General features: G+C 38.4%; 1 protein-coding gene across 2 annotated transcripts in view; it reads right to left on the reverse strand.

Moving 5' to 3' along the window:
- Positions 1-20,670, reverse strand: part of LOC122793449 (glutamyl aminopeptidase) — a 792,963-nt gene that overhangs the window by 419,995 nt on the left and 352,298 nt on the right. For both annotated transcript variants that reach the window (XM_044061461.1, XM_044061462.1), the window contains exon 6: positions 5,116-5,270. In XM_044061461.1, the coding sequence (XP_043917396.1) occupies positions 5,116-5,270 (155 nt within the window). The remainder of the gene's footprint in view (positions 1-5,115; positions 5,271-20,670) is intronic.

Raw genomic sequence — 20,670 nt, forward strand, 5'->3', positions numbered from 1 at the left:
TCGTTACTAACGTGAGTTATGTTGTAGTATAGCAAATTAAAAGGGAACATGACTAAGGTTACAACAGGCAGTCATGAAGCACACAATGGTATGTCATTTTCTTCTGTGGAGTGCAATCTCAGAGTTCATAGGTTCATAGGTGTGTACTAGGCTAATGGCCCTGGAGCCTTTACAAGCCTAGCCAATAGGAGTACCCTGGCATGGTGCCACCCGACCTTAGTTCTTCATGCCTCTGTCGAGTAAAGCCACTGGAGTGATCCCTGGGGTGAATTTTCTATTTCCCATTCACTCATCAAGATTTCTTTTGAAGAGGGCCAGTGAGGTGCTCTGCTTGACATGTATGGGAAGTCCATTCCATAGCATGGGTAGTTTCTGGGTTATGAACCTGTCCCTCCAGCATGTTCTGTTGATTGTGGTAATGAGGTTGAGGTCTCTGGAGCGTGTGGTGTGGAGAGATTGAGATTTCTTTAGATGCAGCATTTCTAACACAGCTGGGTCAGACATGGCTTTGTAAGTCAAACAGAGATTGCCTCTAAGTAGGCTAAATGAGACAGAGACTAGTTGGAGTTTTTTGAGTCTGTCCATATAGGACAAGTGTTTATGGCCTATGATCCTCTTTGTGAGGTACTTTTGTGGCCTCTCTATTTGTTCCAGGTGTCTAGTAAGGTACATACCAAATGGGGCATTGTACTTGATGATTGGCCTAGTGAGGGAAGAGTTGATGGAGACAGTGACCTCTTTTTTCCTGGATGCAAAACCCTTAGTAATGAGATGTGTCACGTAGAAGGACTTTCTGACCACAGTGGCATCGTGGTGGTCAAAAGAGAGATTGCTGTCAACCTGTGTTCCCAGATCTCTTCTAACTCCTTCTGTGTTCAGTAGACTACCATCAATGTGGTAATTCAAGGGAACTGGGTTTTTCCCAAGGTGGATGACGACACATTTTTTGGCAGTAAGCTTAAGGCCATGGTTTTGACACCAGTCATTAGTCTCATTGAGGCCTTTCTGTAGGATGTCAACATCATTTGGGGAGTTAATTATAGCTCCCATCTTGCAATCGTCTGCGAATCTTGTCAGCCAGAGTCCCTTCATGTTGGCTTGGACTTCAGAGAAGTATATACCAAACAGGAGAGGACCTAGAACCAAACCATGTAGGACTCAACTCATCAATGGTCAGCAGTCTGACATGAAGTCAGCTACTTTCACACTGTGGGTTCTATCTGTGAGCCAGTTTGCAACCCATCTAGTGATATAGGGGTTGATGCCTAGCTTAGTGAGTTTGTCTATGATTCCTGAGTGGGGTATGGTATCAAAGGCCTTGGCCAGATGAAGGTAGGCTGTATGAACCACCTTGCCTTCATCCACAGCTCTGATGACTGACTCAAAGAAGTCGACCAAGTTGAGCAGGCATGATCTACCCTTCACAAAACCAAACTGTGTAGGATCCAGAGTTTGGAGATTCCTTATATCCTTGTTTATCAGGTCCATGATGATGCATTCCATAGCTTTGCATATCAGACTTGTCAGGCTAATGGGGCGATAGTTCCCGGGGTCTGTAGTCACTCCTCCTTTGTGGAGAGGGATGACTGTAGCAGTGCGCCATTCGGTAGGGACAAACCTTGAGGTGAGGCTATGACTGAACAGGATGCACAAGTGAGGTGCCAGTTCACTCTGTAGTTTATGTAGAACACAGCCAGGGATATTGTCAGGTCCCATAGAAGCTGTATTCTTGGCCTTGGACAGTGCTATTTTAACTTGTGCAGCAGTAATACTGGGTGCCTGGCAATCTACTGGTATTGTCATTGGTCTTTTGGGGGGGCAAGAGAGGGGTAAAGTTAGCACTGAATCTGTTGGCCAGTATATTGGCAATATCTGTTGGCTTGGTATAGGAGGCACCATTGTGCAGTAGCTCAGAGCAAATCTGGGTATTGTCATGGAGATTCTTTACATAACTATAGAAGGCCTTGTGGTTATCTTTACTATCTGCTGCAATTCTGTTTTCATAGCTAGCTTTAGAAAATTTGATGAGGGATCTCAACCTTTTGTTAAGGGTGATAAGTGAGTTTTTCCAGTCTTGGGCTTCACCTTATTCCGCATCAGTTTCCACCTTCTGTTGTAGAGTTTGTTTATGGCAGGGGGCACCTGATCGGCTTCCTTTTTTTTGAGGAGAGTGTCTTGGTTCTATTGGGTATGGCAAGATCCATGCATTTGTGTACCTGTTCATACAGTGGATTGGTGTATGATTTGGTGGTCATGAAACTATTATCTATTTGCATGGGTGCCGTGAAGTTATCCACCGCTGTTTTTAGGAGCCCAAAGTTAGCTTTTGAGAAGCTTTTTATGGTGTTTACCTTTTGGGGGGGGGGTGGATTTCCAAGTTGATTAGTTTGTGGTCGGATCTAACCAGGGAGGAGTTGACTATTGGTGTAGAGCAATGGTCACCCATGTTAGTAATGACCAGGTCAAGGATGTTGCTACCTCTAGTGGGGGTAACAACAAGCTGGTCCAGGGCATTGGAATTAATGAATTCCAGAAAGCGTTGGGCAAGTGTAATGGTACATGAGTAGTTTTCCCAGTTAATGGAGGGGTAGTTGAAGTCACCCAGTATGAGCGTTAGGTTGGACCCTAATATTTTCCTGGGTACTTAAGAATATGGAGTGTAAATCTTGGGACATGGTTGGGGACCTAAAGCAGGCTACAACCTGAATCACTGTCTTACCCAATGTTAGCTGCACCTGAAGTATCTCAGATACCAGTCTAGAGGTGTGCGCATCCTTTATGAATATGGAAACACCACCACCTTTGGAGCTTCGGTCCAAGTTCTGGGGCCGAAAGATGTGGAATGAGTTATAGCCTGGTAGTGCAGGGGGGCTTTCTGCTGCCTTGAATCAGGTCTCTGTTACAGCACAGATGTCAATGTTCTCCATATTAAGGAGTGCTTCGAGCATGTGCATTTTGAGATTTAGACTTCTAGTGTTGAGCAGCATGACTCTCAGATTGTTGATATATTTATATATAGTTGATATATCATGGGGGTGCAGGGGGGCTTGCCTCCTGCTTATAGTTGGAGAAGAGTAATATGTTTCTGTATGTAGTTGTGCTGGAATATAGTAAGTGTTGGTATACTGTTTTTGCAGTATTATGAGATTCAGTATTTTGAATTTTCAGTATTTGAACTTTCAAGATTTTGGACTCAGTCTTTTGAATTTCGAGATTTTGAGCTTTTGAGATTTCAACGTGGACCCCTATATGTGTGTGTATATATATATATATATATATATATATATATATATATATATATATATATATATATCTCACACAAAATATTTTATGCAGTTGTGTGTCATATACCACACCTCCACATGTTTCATATCAACAGCAATATATGGTTATATCCATGTACAGATATATCTTTATGTGCATATGTGTGTGTGTGTGTGTGTGTGTGTGTGTGTGTGTGTGTGTGTGTGTGTGTGTGTGTGTGTGTGTGTGTATGTATCTATATTTCCAAACAAAGGGCAAAAATGCTGCACAAACAAACTATTCAGTAAAAACTGCAAGAAAGACTCAGCCAAAAGCACGTAAAACCTTAAACTCTTGCAGTGTAGGCCCATAGGATATATATAAATGACTCCTTAAAGATATTCAAGTGTTTCAACTACATGGCTTCTGAATGCCCATTACTTTTTAATTTTTACTTTTTAAGTCTTTATGGGTTCAGTCAGAACAATAAAACTAAACCCCACTAGCTGCAGATCTGCGAAGTTTTGGTCTTTTTGTAACTCATCAGTACAGTATAAGTGGACTCTTTGGCTATACTATAGAAATACAAGCCTTAATGTCTTATCTGGTACCCAGGAAAATTAAGATATCCCAAACAGCATCCAAGCAAAGGGTAAAAAGGTTACACAGAGAAATCATTCAGTTAACTTCAAGAAAGGCTCATATGCACACACATAGGCATACAGACAAAATTCATTTTCAGACCTTCATTTATCATGTAATCCTGTAAATATAAATATTTATATATGCCTACACACACACACACACACACATTATATATATATATATATATATATATATATATATATATATATATATATATATACACACACATGTACATACATATATTTATAGGTATAGAACACATGGTTTTAGGTATGTTTTGCTGCAAATGTTTTGGTGATGAAGATGGTTGAATGGCTGTATTTGTTGAGTGGTAAAGTAGGGCAGTTTTGAATTCTTGAATATAATGGTAAAAGGAATGAGTAATAATGTGGAAAGTTTCACATGCAATTAAAGCTGAGTAGGTGCATGTGATTGTTTGCAGATGAGGGTAAAAGTGAGAACTGTGGAAGGGGAATACATGTATGTTGTGTTTGGGTAATGGTGTGCATGAAGTCTGCATTTGTGAAGCTCAGTCTGTCATGTGTAGTGGCACTATTAAGGAAAGGCCTACAGATAAAACTAAAAAAATGCATTGTCATGTACTGCTAGAATATGGCCTACAAATTTATATATTTTATCTCATTAAAATATTATTACAAATCCTAATGCTAACAACTACTGTTAAAGTATGTAAAATATTAGAATAATTATGTTTTTAAAGAAATGAAGGCATTTAGAGTTTTGGCTGATTTGTGTTGCTCACACATTTGCAGAAGCGCAGTAAGACTTTAAAACTTATGCCATACCACACTCGTAGACATAAATTTATCAAGCATCAGTCACCTCGTCATGCATTTTATAAATAAAATAAATAAATACATTCTATATGTGTCTGTGTGGGTAGCTTGTTTGTGTGGTCTGTATATGTGTACATATATATGTGTGTGTGTGTGTGTGCGTGTGTGAGACACACACACACACACACACACACACACACACACACACACACACACACACACACACACACACACACACACACACACAAAACACAAGCACACGTGAAATATAGAACTCTGATCTTAAAAATTATTTAATACTTCTGTCATTTTTCCTGTGCAGTTTAGGCTACATTAATAAAAACCTCTAGAACATTTTGTGCTGTGAAATATTTGCTGTTTTGATCAGGCACATGTTAGACATTTCTCAGTTGTTAGCTGATAGTCCTACCTGGTGCACTAATTCATGAGCTACCACAGCAGCCACTCTTTGCTGATTTGTTGAAGAAGATTCATTTTGATCATACAACAGGTTGGTCTCTCGATATGTAATTAGCCCCCAGTTCTCCATAGCTCCAGTTCCAAAATCTGGAATAGCTATTTTATCTGTGGTAAAAGCAGGGTAAACAAGTCAGCTTAGATGTACCATGTATGGCATAAAAGCTACAGTGCAGTTATAACAGACACTAAAAAGTACTCATAATGGGGAGAATCGTGATACATGAAGTCTGCAGTGCTTCCATATAAGAAGTATATCTTCTTGGGAGGATGATGTTTTCCTAAAGCAATCATGCAACTCTAAACTCTCCTGCATTTCAAACTTGTTCAACATTTCTGCTTTTCATTTAATTTTTTAGCATTTTTACTTCATTATTTTGTACAAGAAGCTCTTCTCTAAAGGTATATCACAGCACCTTATACATTGATATTTGCAAAACAAATACAGTTCAAGTTAAATTTACCTTTTAGTGATATTAATCTCAGGTTATCCTGCATGCTATTCATTCATTTTTGTGTACATTTGCTTGCTTCCTCAAGTAGTTGTTTGTTTGTACGTTTGTTTATATATTGATGAATTTTCACTGTAGCTCCTAATACACCTGTTTGCAGAACTTGTACTTAATTCTTAAATTGCACTTTTTAATCAGCATTACAGCTCACTAAGAAGGCTGTTGTGATACAACTAACATACTATAAAGTACTTACTTTTGTCATGTATAATAATTCAAAACACTTGTCATGATTGCAGGTACTTTCATATTAAAATGAGGGTGAAGGCTTCTCATCTAAAATGTACGTGCAGGTTATTGCCAAAAAAATCATTAAAAAGAGTAGTTATGCTAGCAAGGATGTGTTTCATCTATTTCCAGTGAACTGTAGATAAGTTTTATACAACACTATATTTCGATGTACTAACATTCTTGCCATATCTGTCATTTCATCTTCTCCAGATAATTATCTCTAGTTTCACAATAACTTTTGAACTTTTCTTTAATTGCTGATACTTTGAAATTTTCCTTGTCAAAAAAAGGTGCACATGTTAAAAAGTTTTTCTCCACTGACATTCAAAAATGTTATACACTATTCCTTTACATGTGTCATGATTTCAGTGAGAAATAAACTGAATTTTTGGAGCTGAACGATCCATTTTTCTTCAAAATCTCAGGTGGATACAGCAGGACAATTGTTTTAATAACAAATTGCATTTGCATTATTCTGAAACTCTCAGAACTATAGTCCCTCACTTTGGACATCATATATAGTTTAGGATGTTTATCAGGATTCTTAATAAACTATCATCACAATGGATATGCTTCCAAGTTTCATGAGCTCTTTACTGTGTACTTCTAAAAAAGAAGTTCACCATATGACATGTGCTTCCTGTATCCAAGCATGAGCATATATTAAAAAATACACACACACACACACACACACACACACACACACACACACACACACACACACACACATACACATATATATATATATATATATATATATATATATATATATATATATATATATATATATATATATATATATATATATATATATATATATATATATATATATATATATATATATACCTCACATGCTACATACGTAAAGTGTATAAAGAGTCTACTATATGTCTTCTTTCAACTACAATGAAATTCAGTCCTTTTTGAGCTTATTTGCCTGTTCCCAGTTTAAGGTCATTTTGGATAAAGTATAAGTGCTTTCAATGCCATCTCTACCTCAGTAGGCAATGCCACATTTTTTTTTTGTTTCTGTTGTACCAATTCATTCATTTAAAGGATTGTATTTGAACTTCAATTTGTAATTCCTATACATTCTCCCTAAAACTTTGAGATGTGGGTTCTGAACAGTATCCCAACAACACCTGAGACAGGAATGTGGATTTTGCCCTGAACCTAACAGTGGATCATCTCTTTGCCTTTAAATGTTTACTGGATTGTTCACGAGCATTTGAAATTACTGTCTTTGTATATGTTTCAGTCTCATAGAAAACATGACTGTGTACCCTAGGGTCCCAAGGCTGCCACTTTGCACCTTTTAATCCCTTTAGAAGAACACCAGCAAGACGTTTCTCTTTATTCTAAGCATTAAGTTAAATATTTTAAAGTGAATACAACTCTCCACCAAAAGTGTGTCTTGTCTCCCTTCCTGTTTTCAATTTTTGTGAAGTGGATATCAAGTCACAACCAAAATCTGAAGAGTATCCAGTTTGAGGATGAAAAGTTTCATCTTTGTTGTTTACAGATGTTTTTGTCTTTTACAGCAAGTGACTACGATCTCCAGAATACATTAGAGTGCCTTACTTATGAGTATGACATGACTAAGATGAAAATCAACATCTTCAGATTAGAGGTCATATTTCCCTCCCATAAATGAGAGAATAGCTCTACTTAGGAAAAAGGAGAATATCTAAATCTGGTGGATGAAATTAAGTATGTTAGAGTCTATGGTTTCATGCCAGGAAAGAACACTACAGATGCGATGTTTGCTCTGAGAGTGTTGATGGTGAAGTACAGAGAAGTTCAGAAGGAGTTGCATTGTGTCTTTGTGGACTTAGAGGAAGCATATGACAGGGTGCCTAGAGAGGAGTTGTGGTATTGTATGAGGAAGTCGGGAGTGTCAGAGAAGCATGTAAGAGCGGTATAGGATATGTACGAGGGTAGTGTGACAGCGGTGAGGTCTGCGGTGGCAGTGATGGATGCGTTTAAGGTGGAGGTGGGATTACATCAAGGATCAGCTCTGAGCCCTTTCTTAGTTGCAATGGTGATGGACAGGTTGACAGACGAGATCAGACAGGAGTCCCCATGGACTATGATGTTTGCAGATGACATTGTGATCTGTAGTGAGAGTAGGGAACAGGTGGAGGAGACGCTGGAGAGGTGGAGATTTGTTCTAGAGAGAAGAGTAATGAAGGTCAGCAGGACTAAGAGAGAATACATGTCTGTGAATGAGAGGGAGGATAGAGGAATGGTGAGGATCCAGGGAGTAGAGTTGGTGAAGGTGGATGAGTTTAAATACTTGGGATCAACAGTTCAGAGTAATGGTGAGTGTGGAAGAGAGGTGAGAAGAGAGGATAGGCGGGATGGAGTGGGTGGAGAAGAGTGTCAGGAGTGATTTGTGACAGACGAGTACCAGTAAGAGTGAAAGGGAAGGTCTGCAAGAGGGTAGTGAGACCAGCTATATTATATGGGTTGGAGACAGTGGCATTGACAAAAAGACAGGAGTCGGAGTTGGACATGGCAGAGTTAAAGATGTTAAGATTTGCACTGTGTGTGACGAGGGTTGACAGGATTAGGAATAAGTATATTAGAGGGTCAGCCCAGGTTGGAAGGTTTGGAGACAAAGCCAGAAAGGCAAGATTACGTTGGTTTGGACATGTGCTGAGGAGGGATGCTGAGTATAATGGGAAAAAGATGTTAAGGATGAAGCTGCCAGGTAACAGGAAAAGAGGAAGGCCTAAGATAAGGTTTATGGATGTGGTGAGAGAGGACATGCAGGTGGTTGGTGTGATAGAGCAAGATGCAGAGGACAAGAAGAAATGGAAACAGATGATCCGCTGTGGCGACCCCTAATGGGAGCAGCCGAAAGAAGAAGAAGAAGAGACTTGTCTTCATCTGGGAGTAGATGGGATCAGGAGAGTGAGCAGCAGATTAGTGCAACAGTACTGTAGAGACTGTACCAAAATTCTGTCACAAAGTAAAAGCCAAAGCACAGAACAAAGCTCTCAATTTTCTATTGAGTTTTGATCCCATCCTCCACTATGATAGTGAAATTCAGGTAATGCCAAAAATGATGGCACTGCGAATACATGCTGGTAGTAGGGCTCACTCTCCATGTTGAATTGACCTCAGAAGGCAGAGTTTAAAAAATAGTGCCGTTAAGATTTTAGATGTCATACTTATATCCCGCTAAGCTTTGTTCTTTTCAGAGTCAGAGAAGCAGTGCAACTCATCATCCTTGAAACTTGAGTATCTGATCGTCATGCCTTTGTCATGTATCCCAGGACACCATGTGCAAGTAACATACTTCTGGAGACAAGACCACTAATGCGTGTACGAAATCAGCATTGCTAGCCCTCCATAAAATAAGATCTAACTGTGTACAATGAAAATCAAACACTAAAAAAATAAAACAAGGAAACTTTAAAAAACATACTTTTGGCCAGGTCATTCATTTGACTCCATGTCTTAATATATATATATATATATATATATATATTTAATACTTCTTCAACAGTTTCGTAAAATTCTATGAAGAACACGACTATACCACAACATTGTGTTAGTTCCCTGTACATGATGACCATTTATTATTTTGTTCTGAGACCAGTCAATATTTACGTCAGTATTTAGCTGCTTTTAGTCTTCAGCCTCTAGCTGCAGCCACTCACTGTTCTGTCTCTGGCTCTTAAATGTTCTTTTTCTGCATTGCTCCACCGTAGGTGACATTCTAGAGTTTAACAAACATCCACTATACTTCTGGTCCACATTTAGGAGGAACTCTACCATATGGCTATTATTTTTAAGGCACGTAAGAAAGTATTGGAAGTTGGCAAAGCACAAATCCCTTCCTAAAGTTAAATGACGTCCTGCATATGCTCTTAATGATCTCCTGTATTTTACCCTGCAGTGACATGGCCTCTAGCAGGAGCAAAATATTTGCATTTCCAATCACCTTACTTATTTCTTTACACCTTGCTACACTGCTTCCTACAATAAAATTCCTGTAGATAGAAGCAATGAAACAAAAAAATTGATCCATTCAAATATAAATTAAAAGGCTGCCATATCAGGTAGTAAACATGTGCATGCTACAGAGATAATGGTTAAAATGCTGTCATATTACATAACTATTCAACTTTTTTATGGAGATAGTAGTATACATATGTAAATATAGTTACTAGCAAAACACTCATGAATGACATAGAGCTAAACTGGATCTGAAAATGTGGCTTACACCTCTTAATAACCAACTTCATCTAACTCTTTATAACCTCTACCCACCCTAAGTAATTCCTATTGAAATTTACATAAAGTTGATACTGTAATTTTCTAATGTTTTATAAGTTTCATATTCACGATGAATTTTGCCATATTTATGCAATTGCAAGTTCAATTGTACTTTATTGCTGTGTGGCACTTGTCTTACGTTTCCAGGTCATGGCTGAAATGGATCAATTTGCCCAGCCCACCCACCTGGTAAACAAATAAGTAAATCAAATAAATACGTGAATGATTTAAAAATTCAGTTTTTGTCCAAAGCATCTAATAAGATGGCATTAGCCATAACGCCAACACTTGTACTTTTACTGTTGTACTTTTACTGTTGTGGTGTAGTTATGCAAACTGTATCGCCTAATTTCCCCATTTATGAAGCCACAGTGGAATACTAATGTTAATCTAGCCCTTTACAGCCACCAAATATACTAAAGTTTTTTTTCTGCCATTTCTCAAGTATCTATTGCGGAGGACATGAAACCAGGGGCCAAACAGAAAATTACTAATTTACGAAAAGAAGCATCTTAATTTACATAATCCTTTGCTCCAGAAGACAACTTTATCCATGTCCAGCAATCTATATATTTTCGTTAAGCAGATAAATACAAAATAAAGTGGTCGCCAAACATACGGCTCCAAAACCATATCATTTTTATTTAAAACGAAATAAAAATTATATAACAAAAATAAAAATAAAAATTATATGGTTTTGGAGCCGTACATTTGGCGACTGCTTTATTTTGTATTTATCTGCTTAATGGCTGTAATCTGTGGTCAAGGATTTATCTGCTTAGTGTTTTGTTGCTTAATCGATACATTTTATTATCAATTGGTTGACCTCACTAAAAGTGTAGCAAACTCTTTCTAGATGGGATCCAGCCAGCTAAACACACAGATATTTAAAATAATTACCACTCTGGATCAAACTGAACTTGTGCCATGATTTCTCTGCACTGCTGGTATATATTTACATAATACACAAAATCTTAACATTTTCATCATTGAAATATAATCAGACTTTGTCAGGAAGACAAGTCACCTGGAAACAGATTTATTTTGCGATCCTTTTTTTCCATTCAGCTCTTTGCAATGTTATTATTATTATTTCCTTTGATAGTATTTGTTAAATACTTAATGGACAAATAGACAAAGAAGAATGGGGATAGAAGATACTCTTGTGTTGTTCTTTCTCTATTTTGCAAGTTTCTTTATTTGCATCCTTATTCTGACCACTGTAGTTAAGTGGCTCAATTACCATTTCTGGGAAGTGGTAATCTCTAATTGTTTAAACAGATAGTCTCTTCTTATGCAATATTTTTTCAGCATACATGTTAAATAGGAAGAGAGATTCCTCACTAGTATCCAGGTAGAATCAGACTCAGAATCACATTTATTGGCCAGGTATACATGCATACAAGGAATATGACTCCAGTTTCAGTAACTCTCCAAGTATGAATTACATAAATGACATGCATACAACTATTAAGAACAAGACAAACGACATACATGCAACTATTAAGAACAAGACAAAAAGGTAAGTATACATATACATACAAGGTGCAAAGTGCAACTCAGTGCAAAAAATACTGAAATAAACTTTGAAAGAAACAAGTATTAACAATATGCAAACAATACTGTTGAATCCTCGGCGGCTTGGGAAAAAGAATACCCTAACCTAATAAGCTGAGTTAACCATTTATGAACTTGATGGCTTGTGGAAAAACTGTTCTTACATCTGTTTGTTTGGTGCATATTATTCTATAACACCTGGCCGATGGTAATAGTTCAAAAAGGATGGTGGCCTGGATATGAAGGTTCAGTGATGATTTTCCCTGCCCTTTTCATGACAACGGAATAGTACAGGTCCTGTAAGGAGGGCAAACTAACACCAATGATATTTTTGGTAGACCTGACTGTTCGATGTAACCTATTTTTGTCATGATTAGACAGAGATTCAAACCATACTGTTATGGATGAGTTGAGAACAGATTCAATGACTGCTGTACAGAACTGAATCGACACTGCCTGTGGGAGGTTGAACTTCCTCAGCTGTCACAGAAAGTACATTCACGGTTGTGCCTTTTTTATGATGGACCTTACGTTGGTCTCCCACTTCAAGTCCCGGGAGATTATAGATCCCAGAAACTTGAAGGATTCCACAACTGACATAGCAGTATTAAATATAAAGAGGGAGGATAATATTGTAGTACCACTCCTAAAGTCCACTGTTATCACCACAATTTTAATAGTGTTCTGTTCCAGATTATTCTGACTATACCAAAGGGCCAGCTGCTCAGCCTCCCATCTGTATGCAGACTCATCACCATTCCTGATGAGCCTGATGATAGTTGTATCATCTGTGTATTTAATACGTTTGACAGAGGGGTCCTTAGAGGTGCAGTCATTAGTGTAGACAGAGAATAGCAGTGGGGAGAGCACACATCCCTGGCGGCATCTGTATTGATCATGCAATAGCTAGATGTAAATCTCCACAGTTTCACCTGCTGTTTCCTATTGGTTATAAAATTGGTGATCCATTGACCGGTGGAAACAGGAACGGAAAGCTGGGAGAGGTTCAAGTGAGAAGTTCCAGAATTATTGTATTAAATGCAGAGCTGAAGTCCACAAACAGAATCCTTGCATATGTCTCTGGGTTGTCAAGATGCTGCAAGATATAGTGCAGACCCATATTAACTGCATCATCCACTGACAGGTTCTCTCGATAAGCAAACTGAAGGGGGTCCAATGAGGGAGGTGTAATATCCTTCAAGTGAGCTAACTCCAGCCTGTGAAAAGTTTTCATGACCACTGATGTCAAAGCAACAGGCCTATAGTCATTCATTCCTGTTATAGTGGATTATTTAGGCACTGGAATAGTTGTGGCATGTTTGAAACATAATGGGACTTCACACAGCTCTAATAACAAGAGTCAGTTGATCAGCACGCTTTTAAACAGGAGGGTGAAACCCCATCTGGACAAGCTGCTTTCTTAATTTGATGTATTTTAAAAAACTGATACACATCCTCCTCAGAGATAATGAATGCAGGCTGAATGTAATGTGAGAATGTGTGGAAGAGAGAGTCATATAAGTCTGAACACTGAGAGAGCTGGTAACAGTGTCACTTGTAGCCTCAGGCTTATCAAACCTGCAGTAAATAGTAATAGATAATAAATAAATAAATAAATTATATCTATATCTGTATCTCTCTATAAATAAATATAATGAATAAAAAAGTAATAGTAAAATAGTAATAATATCCTACTAATATTGTCAGCTGCTTGCCCCCTTTTAATAAAACCACCTTAAACGGGGGTGAAAGATTCTAGGACATATTTTCTAAAGCTGAAACACTCAAAACCAGAAGGATAAAGAGCTCCAAAATGAAATGAGCCAAAACCTACAAAACAACAGGGCACGCAGAAACTACGGAGTATAAAAACGAAATTAAAACACCACTTTGCAAGTAACTTCCATGAACATTATTAACGCTTGACAGTTATCATCACGTTGCTCATGTATTTGCTTATTAATGACGTATTTAATTATTTTTTTATGATTGGATATGGACACTATTTAAAGAAGGAGGATGTTTTATGGGTAGATATCTGATGAAGTCCTATGCTTAGGATGAAAATGTGGTGATAACTGTTAAGAATTAATAAACTTTGTGGAAGTTGCTTGCAAAACTGTGGTTTAATTTTGTTTTTATACTCAGTAGTTTCCAAGTGCCCTGTTGTTTTGTTGGTTAAAGCTGAAACACCCCTACCCCACAAAGATACTATAGCCTACCTTAAGGAGGGATATTGGACTATATGGTTCATTTTCAGCAGAAATTTGCTTGCTTAATGATTGTCACTACTGTCATATGATGCTATTATGCTGGCATTGGTGGGTCTTCCTATGTACTACTACAGACCTCCAGCAGACCTTCCTGCATCTCACTTTTCAGAGTCTCATAAAACTCCTCAGAGAACACAACTATCCCTGGTGATTCATAACTCATGTACTATTATCTCATAACCTTATCGCCATCTAGATTTATGTTGGGAATACTGAGGTGGATATGATTTCCTTGTCTTCTACAGTAAACTCTTTTAAGAGCAGCTTACCAAAGGAATTTGCTGATTTATGTTGTACCTCATTACTGACAACCTAGTAGTTCTCCCCATGAACATCCTGAAAGTCACAAAGATGTCCCTTCTACCACAGAATCTCATTCTCATTGTCGAATACACAATTTCCTCTGCATTGTGCATATCTACATTATAGGTTCATAGGTGTGTACTAGGCTAATGGCCCTGGAGCCTTTACAAGCCTAACCCATAGGATTACCCTGTCATAGTGCCACCTGACCTTAGTTCCCAGTGCCTCTGTCGAGTAAAGAGACTCAAGTGATTCACAGGGTGAATTTTCTATTTCCCATCTACTCATCAAGATTTCTCTTGAAGAGGGCCAGTGAGGTGCTCTGCTTGACATGTATGGGAAGTCTATTCCATAGCATGGGCAGTCTCTGGGTTATGAACCAGTCCCTCCAGCATGTTCTGTTGATTGTGGTAATGAGGTTGAGGTCTCTGGAGCATGTGGTGTGGAGGGATTGTGATTTCTTTAGATGTAACATTTCTAACAGAGCTGGGTCAGACATGGCTTTGTAAGTCAAGCAGAGATCGCCTCTAAGTAGGCGATATGAGACAGAGAATAGTTGGAGTTTTTTTAGTCTGTCCATATAGAACAAATGTTTAAGGTCTAGGATCCTCTTTATGAGGTACTTTTGTGGCCATTCCAGTTGTTGCAGATGTTTTGTGAGGTACATGCCAAATGAGGCATTGTACTCAATGATTGGCCTAATGAGGGAAGAGTAGAGGGAGACAATGACCTCTTTCTTCCTGGATGCAAAACCCTTAGTAATGAGATGTGCCACATAGAAGGACTTTCTGACCACAGTGGCAATGTGGTGGTCAAAAGAGAGGTTGCTGTCAACCTGTGTTCCCAGATCTCAGTGGACTAGAATCAATGTGAGAATTCATGGAAACTGGGTTTTTCCCAAAGGGGATGATGACACATTTTTTGGCATTGAGTTTAAGGCCATAGTTCTGACACCGGTCATTGGTCTCAGTGAGGTCTTTCTGTAGGATGTCAACATCACTCGGGGATTTAATAATAGCTCCCAACTTGCAATCATCTGCAAACTTGGTCAGCCAGAGTCCCTTCATGTTGGCCTGGACTTCAGAAAAGTAGATACCAAACTGGAGAAGTCCCAGGACTGAACCCTGTGGGACTCCACTCATGACTGGTCAACAGTCTGACTTGGAGTCAGCTACTTTCACACTGTGGGTTCCACCTGTAAGCCAGTTTGCAACCCACCTAGTGATATATAGGGGTTGATGCCTAGCTTAGTGAGTTTTTCTATGATTTCTGAGTGGGGAATGGTTTCAAAGGCCTTGGCCAGATCAAGGTAGGCTGTATGAACCATCTTGCCTTCATCCACAGCTCTGGTGACTGACTCAAAGAAGTTGACCAAGTTCAGCATGCATGATCTACCCTTCACAAAACCAAACTGCGTGGGATCCAGAGTCTGGAGATTCCCTATAGCCTTGTTTATTAGTTCCATGATGATGCATTCCATAGCTTTGCATATCAGACTTGTCAGGCTAATGGGGCGATAGTTCCCAGGGTCTGTAGTCACTGTAGCAGTGCCCCTTTCAGTAGGGACAAAGACTGAGGTGAGGCTATGATTGAACAGGGCACACAGGTGAGGTGCCAGTTCAATCTGTAGTTATTTTGGAGTTTATATGCTAGAGTCCCACTATCCTAGTCTTTGTGAAGTATAACGCAGTTGAAATTCAAACCCAGTGATTTCACTTCCTTTTTATTTCACTTCCTGGTCACTGTCTCCCACAGGAAATCACTGTCACTCAATTGTCATACAGTCAATGACCTCTTTTTATTGCAATCTTGTCTTTTCTCTGTGGTCTAGTGAATTACTATATACAAGTAAGGGGGTGAGGAGAATAGACATGTGTGGTGGAGCCTGCCTTCCTGCAATTACATGAATTTTAAAACAGTTTCACCAGGTTGAAGATTTGACCATCTTATCTGTCGAAGCTTCGGGGAACAGTCTTGTTAAAATATACAAACCCAGACTCTAAAGAAGAAAAGCTGGTTAGTCCCAATGCAACTTTTCTGTCTGTAATTCTAGTTCCCTTTTGAATTAGGAATTAATTTACTGATATAACAAAATGCACATCTTCTCTTCTTTTGCTACTGCAGCCCTGCTAAGGTGTGAGGATCTTCACACGGTAGTTTTATGATCAGGTTGGTCTATCCCATTACCTTAAGAATTTTTCTTACTCTGCTCTTAATCTATGATTGAAGATGTTACGTAAAGTGGCCAAAAGGAGATTTGGGAGGAAATAGATCTCTCCAAATCTCTGGTATGTCAGATTATTGAGCTAAATGCTTCTGCAATACTAGAGTGAAGCACCAAGGTCTAATAACCAGAGTATTTAGTGAAACTAAATTAACATGCAAAAAGTGATGGTCTGAAAACATTGAAGAGGCTGCATCACAATGCAGAATATTTTGAGCAGTAAAGCTAATCAAAGCAGCTTGCCAGTTCTGATGTGCACTTGTGAAACATTCGAACAGTGAGTGCACAGTAGAAGTGACTGTTCACAGAAATATGCATCCTTAGTCAGTAAGCCCTTAACAAATCCACCATTTCAAGTTATGTTATTTATTGACGGAGTCTGCATTGCTTTTTGGCTTATCTAGCAACTCCAAGTTAATATCAGCTGCCTAGGCACTAGATGGCCTTCCTAGACCTTAAGTTGTAATATCAGTGATCAAGTCAACTTAGGGGATGAAACAGGGGAGACATATATGATGGAAAGAGTAACCCAAGCCCTGTCTAAGTAATCTTGGACCTGTATCAAATGACTCATGTTGTCCAGGAATATGTTCATCACTTCTATATCAACCGAATGGGCATCTAGGAGTGTACTAGGAGCAGACTGCTAATTTGTTGTTCAGCTTTGTATTTGGTTAAGTACTTGTCTTAATACAAAAGAGCATTTATGTACTGCTTTTCTGTCTAACTACTTTGTTTCTCATCCCTGGGTTTTTAAACTTGAGCGTATGATTATCTAAGCCACCACAATATATACTTGATTCATACACAGAAGGAACAAAATAGCAAACTGCATTAAAAGATTATAGAGTGGACTTCTACTAATGTCTGATAACATATTTAGTTCATAAATTGTGTGTAGGTGAGGCTGTAGCTGTCTTAGTACAAGGAACTTTGAAGAAATCATCTCATTGAGAATTATGTTCAGGTGTCCAATCATAACCGATTAAGTGTTTGAAAAATGGATGTCAAGAAATTCACCTAGAAGGCAAAATTCAAGAAGTGAAGTTTGACAGACATTTCAAAAGTACATGATTTATTTGGAAGTGCAAGGAGTACCATGATCACACTGCAATATTGAGAAAAAAAAACTTGCTAACTGCTTCTCTAGCATAAGACTTGATCGAAGCAATGTTTAGGGATATGTGTAACAGTTGTTACACACACCACAAGCACAATTAAAATAGAGTTTCACACTAGGAACTGAGTGCATGCAGACAAAGAATAGGGCAGAATGTAAAACAGATTTGCTTTTGCCTCCTGTCCACACCATTAAAGGGTCCTTAAGTTTGTCTCATACATTTGCTATGTCCCTCATCCCTTTCTTTGTTTTTTTGGTAAATCAGTGAGGATTGCAATCAGTCAAAAGTACTAAATACAGCATTACATATTTTGTGTTGTTTAGAAAATACATATTTTTGCAAAACATGGTGTTCTGTTAACTTTTTAAGTGATTTAGTATAATATTTAAAAAAATACCCTTGCTTTTGACCCTTTGTCATCTGAGCTGGTACTACATGAAACAAATAATGCTCAATGCATTGAGAATAATTATGTTTGGGTCTCTGATTACAACCCTTTATTATATGTTTTCAACATGAATGCCAAGATTCTCAAAATGAAATTCTTGGCATCCATGTTATCATCAGAGACCCAATTATAATCCTTGGTGTTATGTTTAGTGATACTCAATCATAATTCACTGTAATATGTAAAATTTAGGTGCTTCACTGTATTACCAGGTACATAGAAAATGATGGAATTTCAAAGTGTTTTAAGTTATAACACACTTAGCATTGCCTGCTACAAAGACAGCAACCAAGAGTGAAGTGCACCTTCAATTACACAACAGCTTTAAAAGCTGTTAGACACTTCATAGTGCTGCACTTTGCATTTTGTGTGTGTGTGTGTGTGTGTGTGTGTGTGTGTGTGTGTGTGTGTGTGTGTGTGTGTGTGTGTGTGTGTGTGTGTGTGCGTGTGTGTGTGTGTGTGTTTCAACTTTCAAACCTGTCAGGATGGCGAGATGCAATTCTGTTGTGGATGCTGTGTGCAGATGAGGGTTGCTAGTATTAATAACCTTAAAATGTGTATTATTAGACAAACAAGATACTGAGATGGGCATGTAAAGAAGTTAAGGAAATATGAGACCATGTAAGAGAGGTATGGGGCAGGATATTCTAAAACAGTGTCAATGATACCTGGGAATGTTATATATTTGGGTAGAGCAAGGATTTTCAAGGAAAACTTGGTGAGATAAAATAGTAGATATTCAAACTGTTGCAGGAGAGGTAATCAGATTAATTATAAGTATGTGGAAAGGAACAGGGGTAGGATTATATAAGGAAATGGCACATAAATTGATGAACAAGTTTTGGACTGGGAATACAGAATGGATGGTGAAGAAACTTATGAAAATAAGACGGACCGACTACATACCATGGTTCTACTATGAATTTTGGGGAGTTTAAATGTGAATGCAATAGATAAGTAGATTAGTGGGCTCATAAAAATGGAATTATCAGTAGTGATGAGACAAAAAGTGGGGGAGTGTTGCTGAAGAGTTTTGATCTTGAATAATTTTCAAGAAGCAGAGACAGGACTGGTACTATGTGAAATGTGTCATCTTTTGAGGCAATTTGTTTTATGTTAAACTTGGTTTTGCAAAGTATACCATTTAGACATTATGAAGTGTTATCTGACAAGGAATGTAATAAGGGTGTTGTATTTTACTGACTAGGTATTATATATCTTTCATTAAGTGAATGTAAAAATGTCCTGTGTGTATGGAAATATTTGTATGTAAAAAAGATAAACAATAAAGATAAAATGTTAATGTCATGATAAGACCACTAGCTAGCTGTATGTTAATATGGCAGTAAGGTGCAGTAGAAAATTGGTAAGTGATCAAGCAATTTTAAATTTTTAGTGGACAAAAATGCAAGAATAAATATAAAATGAGGAGAGGAGAAAACTGCAAAAATTACAATATTTGGGCATTACAAATAATCATAAAGGTTCAACCATTGTCTTCATACTTACAGATTAGCTTATTTCAAAAGTATTTTTACAATTTTGGGAATAGTGTGAGGAGGCTATCGGAGAATAAAAGAGGCAATGAACAACTTGTTTTTGTTATACTGAGGTGCTGAAGGGGAAATGGAGCTGTCCAAATGGAGAGTGAACTTCTGTTGACTTTGAATGAAAGATTTAATGCTGCTGTTGATCACTGCCCAATGTGGGGGATAGAGGCGTGAGGTAGAAGGAAGAGGAATGAATGGTAAGAATCTTTTTCTTAATCTTTCGGCTTTTCCCAGTTAGGGGTCACCACAGCAGATCCCCTGTCCACTCATGATTGGCAGTGGAGTTTTACAGTGTCGAGTTGCCAGCCTGACGCCCAACCTTCCACAGAAGGCACACACATGCACACACCTAGGGCCAATTTAGAGTATCCAATCCACCTACAGCATGTCTTTGGGATGTGGGAGGAAACTGGAGCACCCAGAAGAAACCCACGCGACCACAAAAATGGATGGTAAGAATATGAAGGTGAATTAGAAATACAATTAGGCAGCTAGGGGATTCCAAAATGACTGATAGTGTCCAGCATTTGCTACTGTCTGGGGGTGGGAGAACAGGTAAGAGAGTTCCCACTCAAGAGCTCCATGGATCCAGCTGCAGAGGAACAGCAGGGAAGGTTCAAAACAGGAGAGGTTGGTCTTCAGAACAGTTACTTAGAATATGGGTGAATTAAATAATCTGAATAAGAGAAGAAGAGTGACAGTGAGGCTGACAAGGAAGAATGTGGATATTGTTACACTTCAAGAGTTGAAACTCAAGTGGAAGGAGGAGGAAAAATTGGAAGTGAAAACATGGAGTCTTTTAAATGGTAGTAAGTTGTGTTAAAGGAAGAGGGAAAGAGGAGTGGGAATTATTTTGAGAGTGAGGGTGAAGGAACAGGGAAAGAATGCAGATCGGTTTGATGAGGTGTGGGTAGGAAGTTGGTAAAAGGATTGTGATAGCAGAGTAATACTAGCCTAACAAGGATTGAACAGAGATAGGGGAAAGGTGCACTGAAAAGACTG

Source organism: Protopterus annectens, chromosome 2.part0 (assembly GCF_019279795.1).
Source record: "Protopterus annectens isolate FY-2018-M chromosome 2.part0, PAN1.0, whole genome shotgun sequence".
In the NCBI taxonomy this organism is placed as follows: Eukaryota; Metazoa; Chordata; order Ceratodontiformes; family Protopteridae; genus Protopterus; species Protopterus annectens.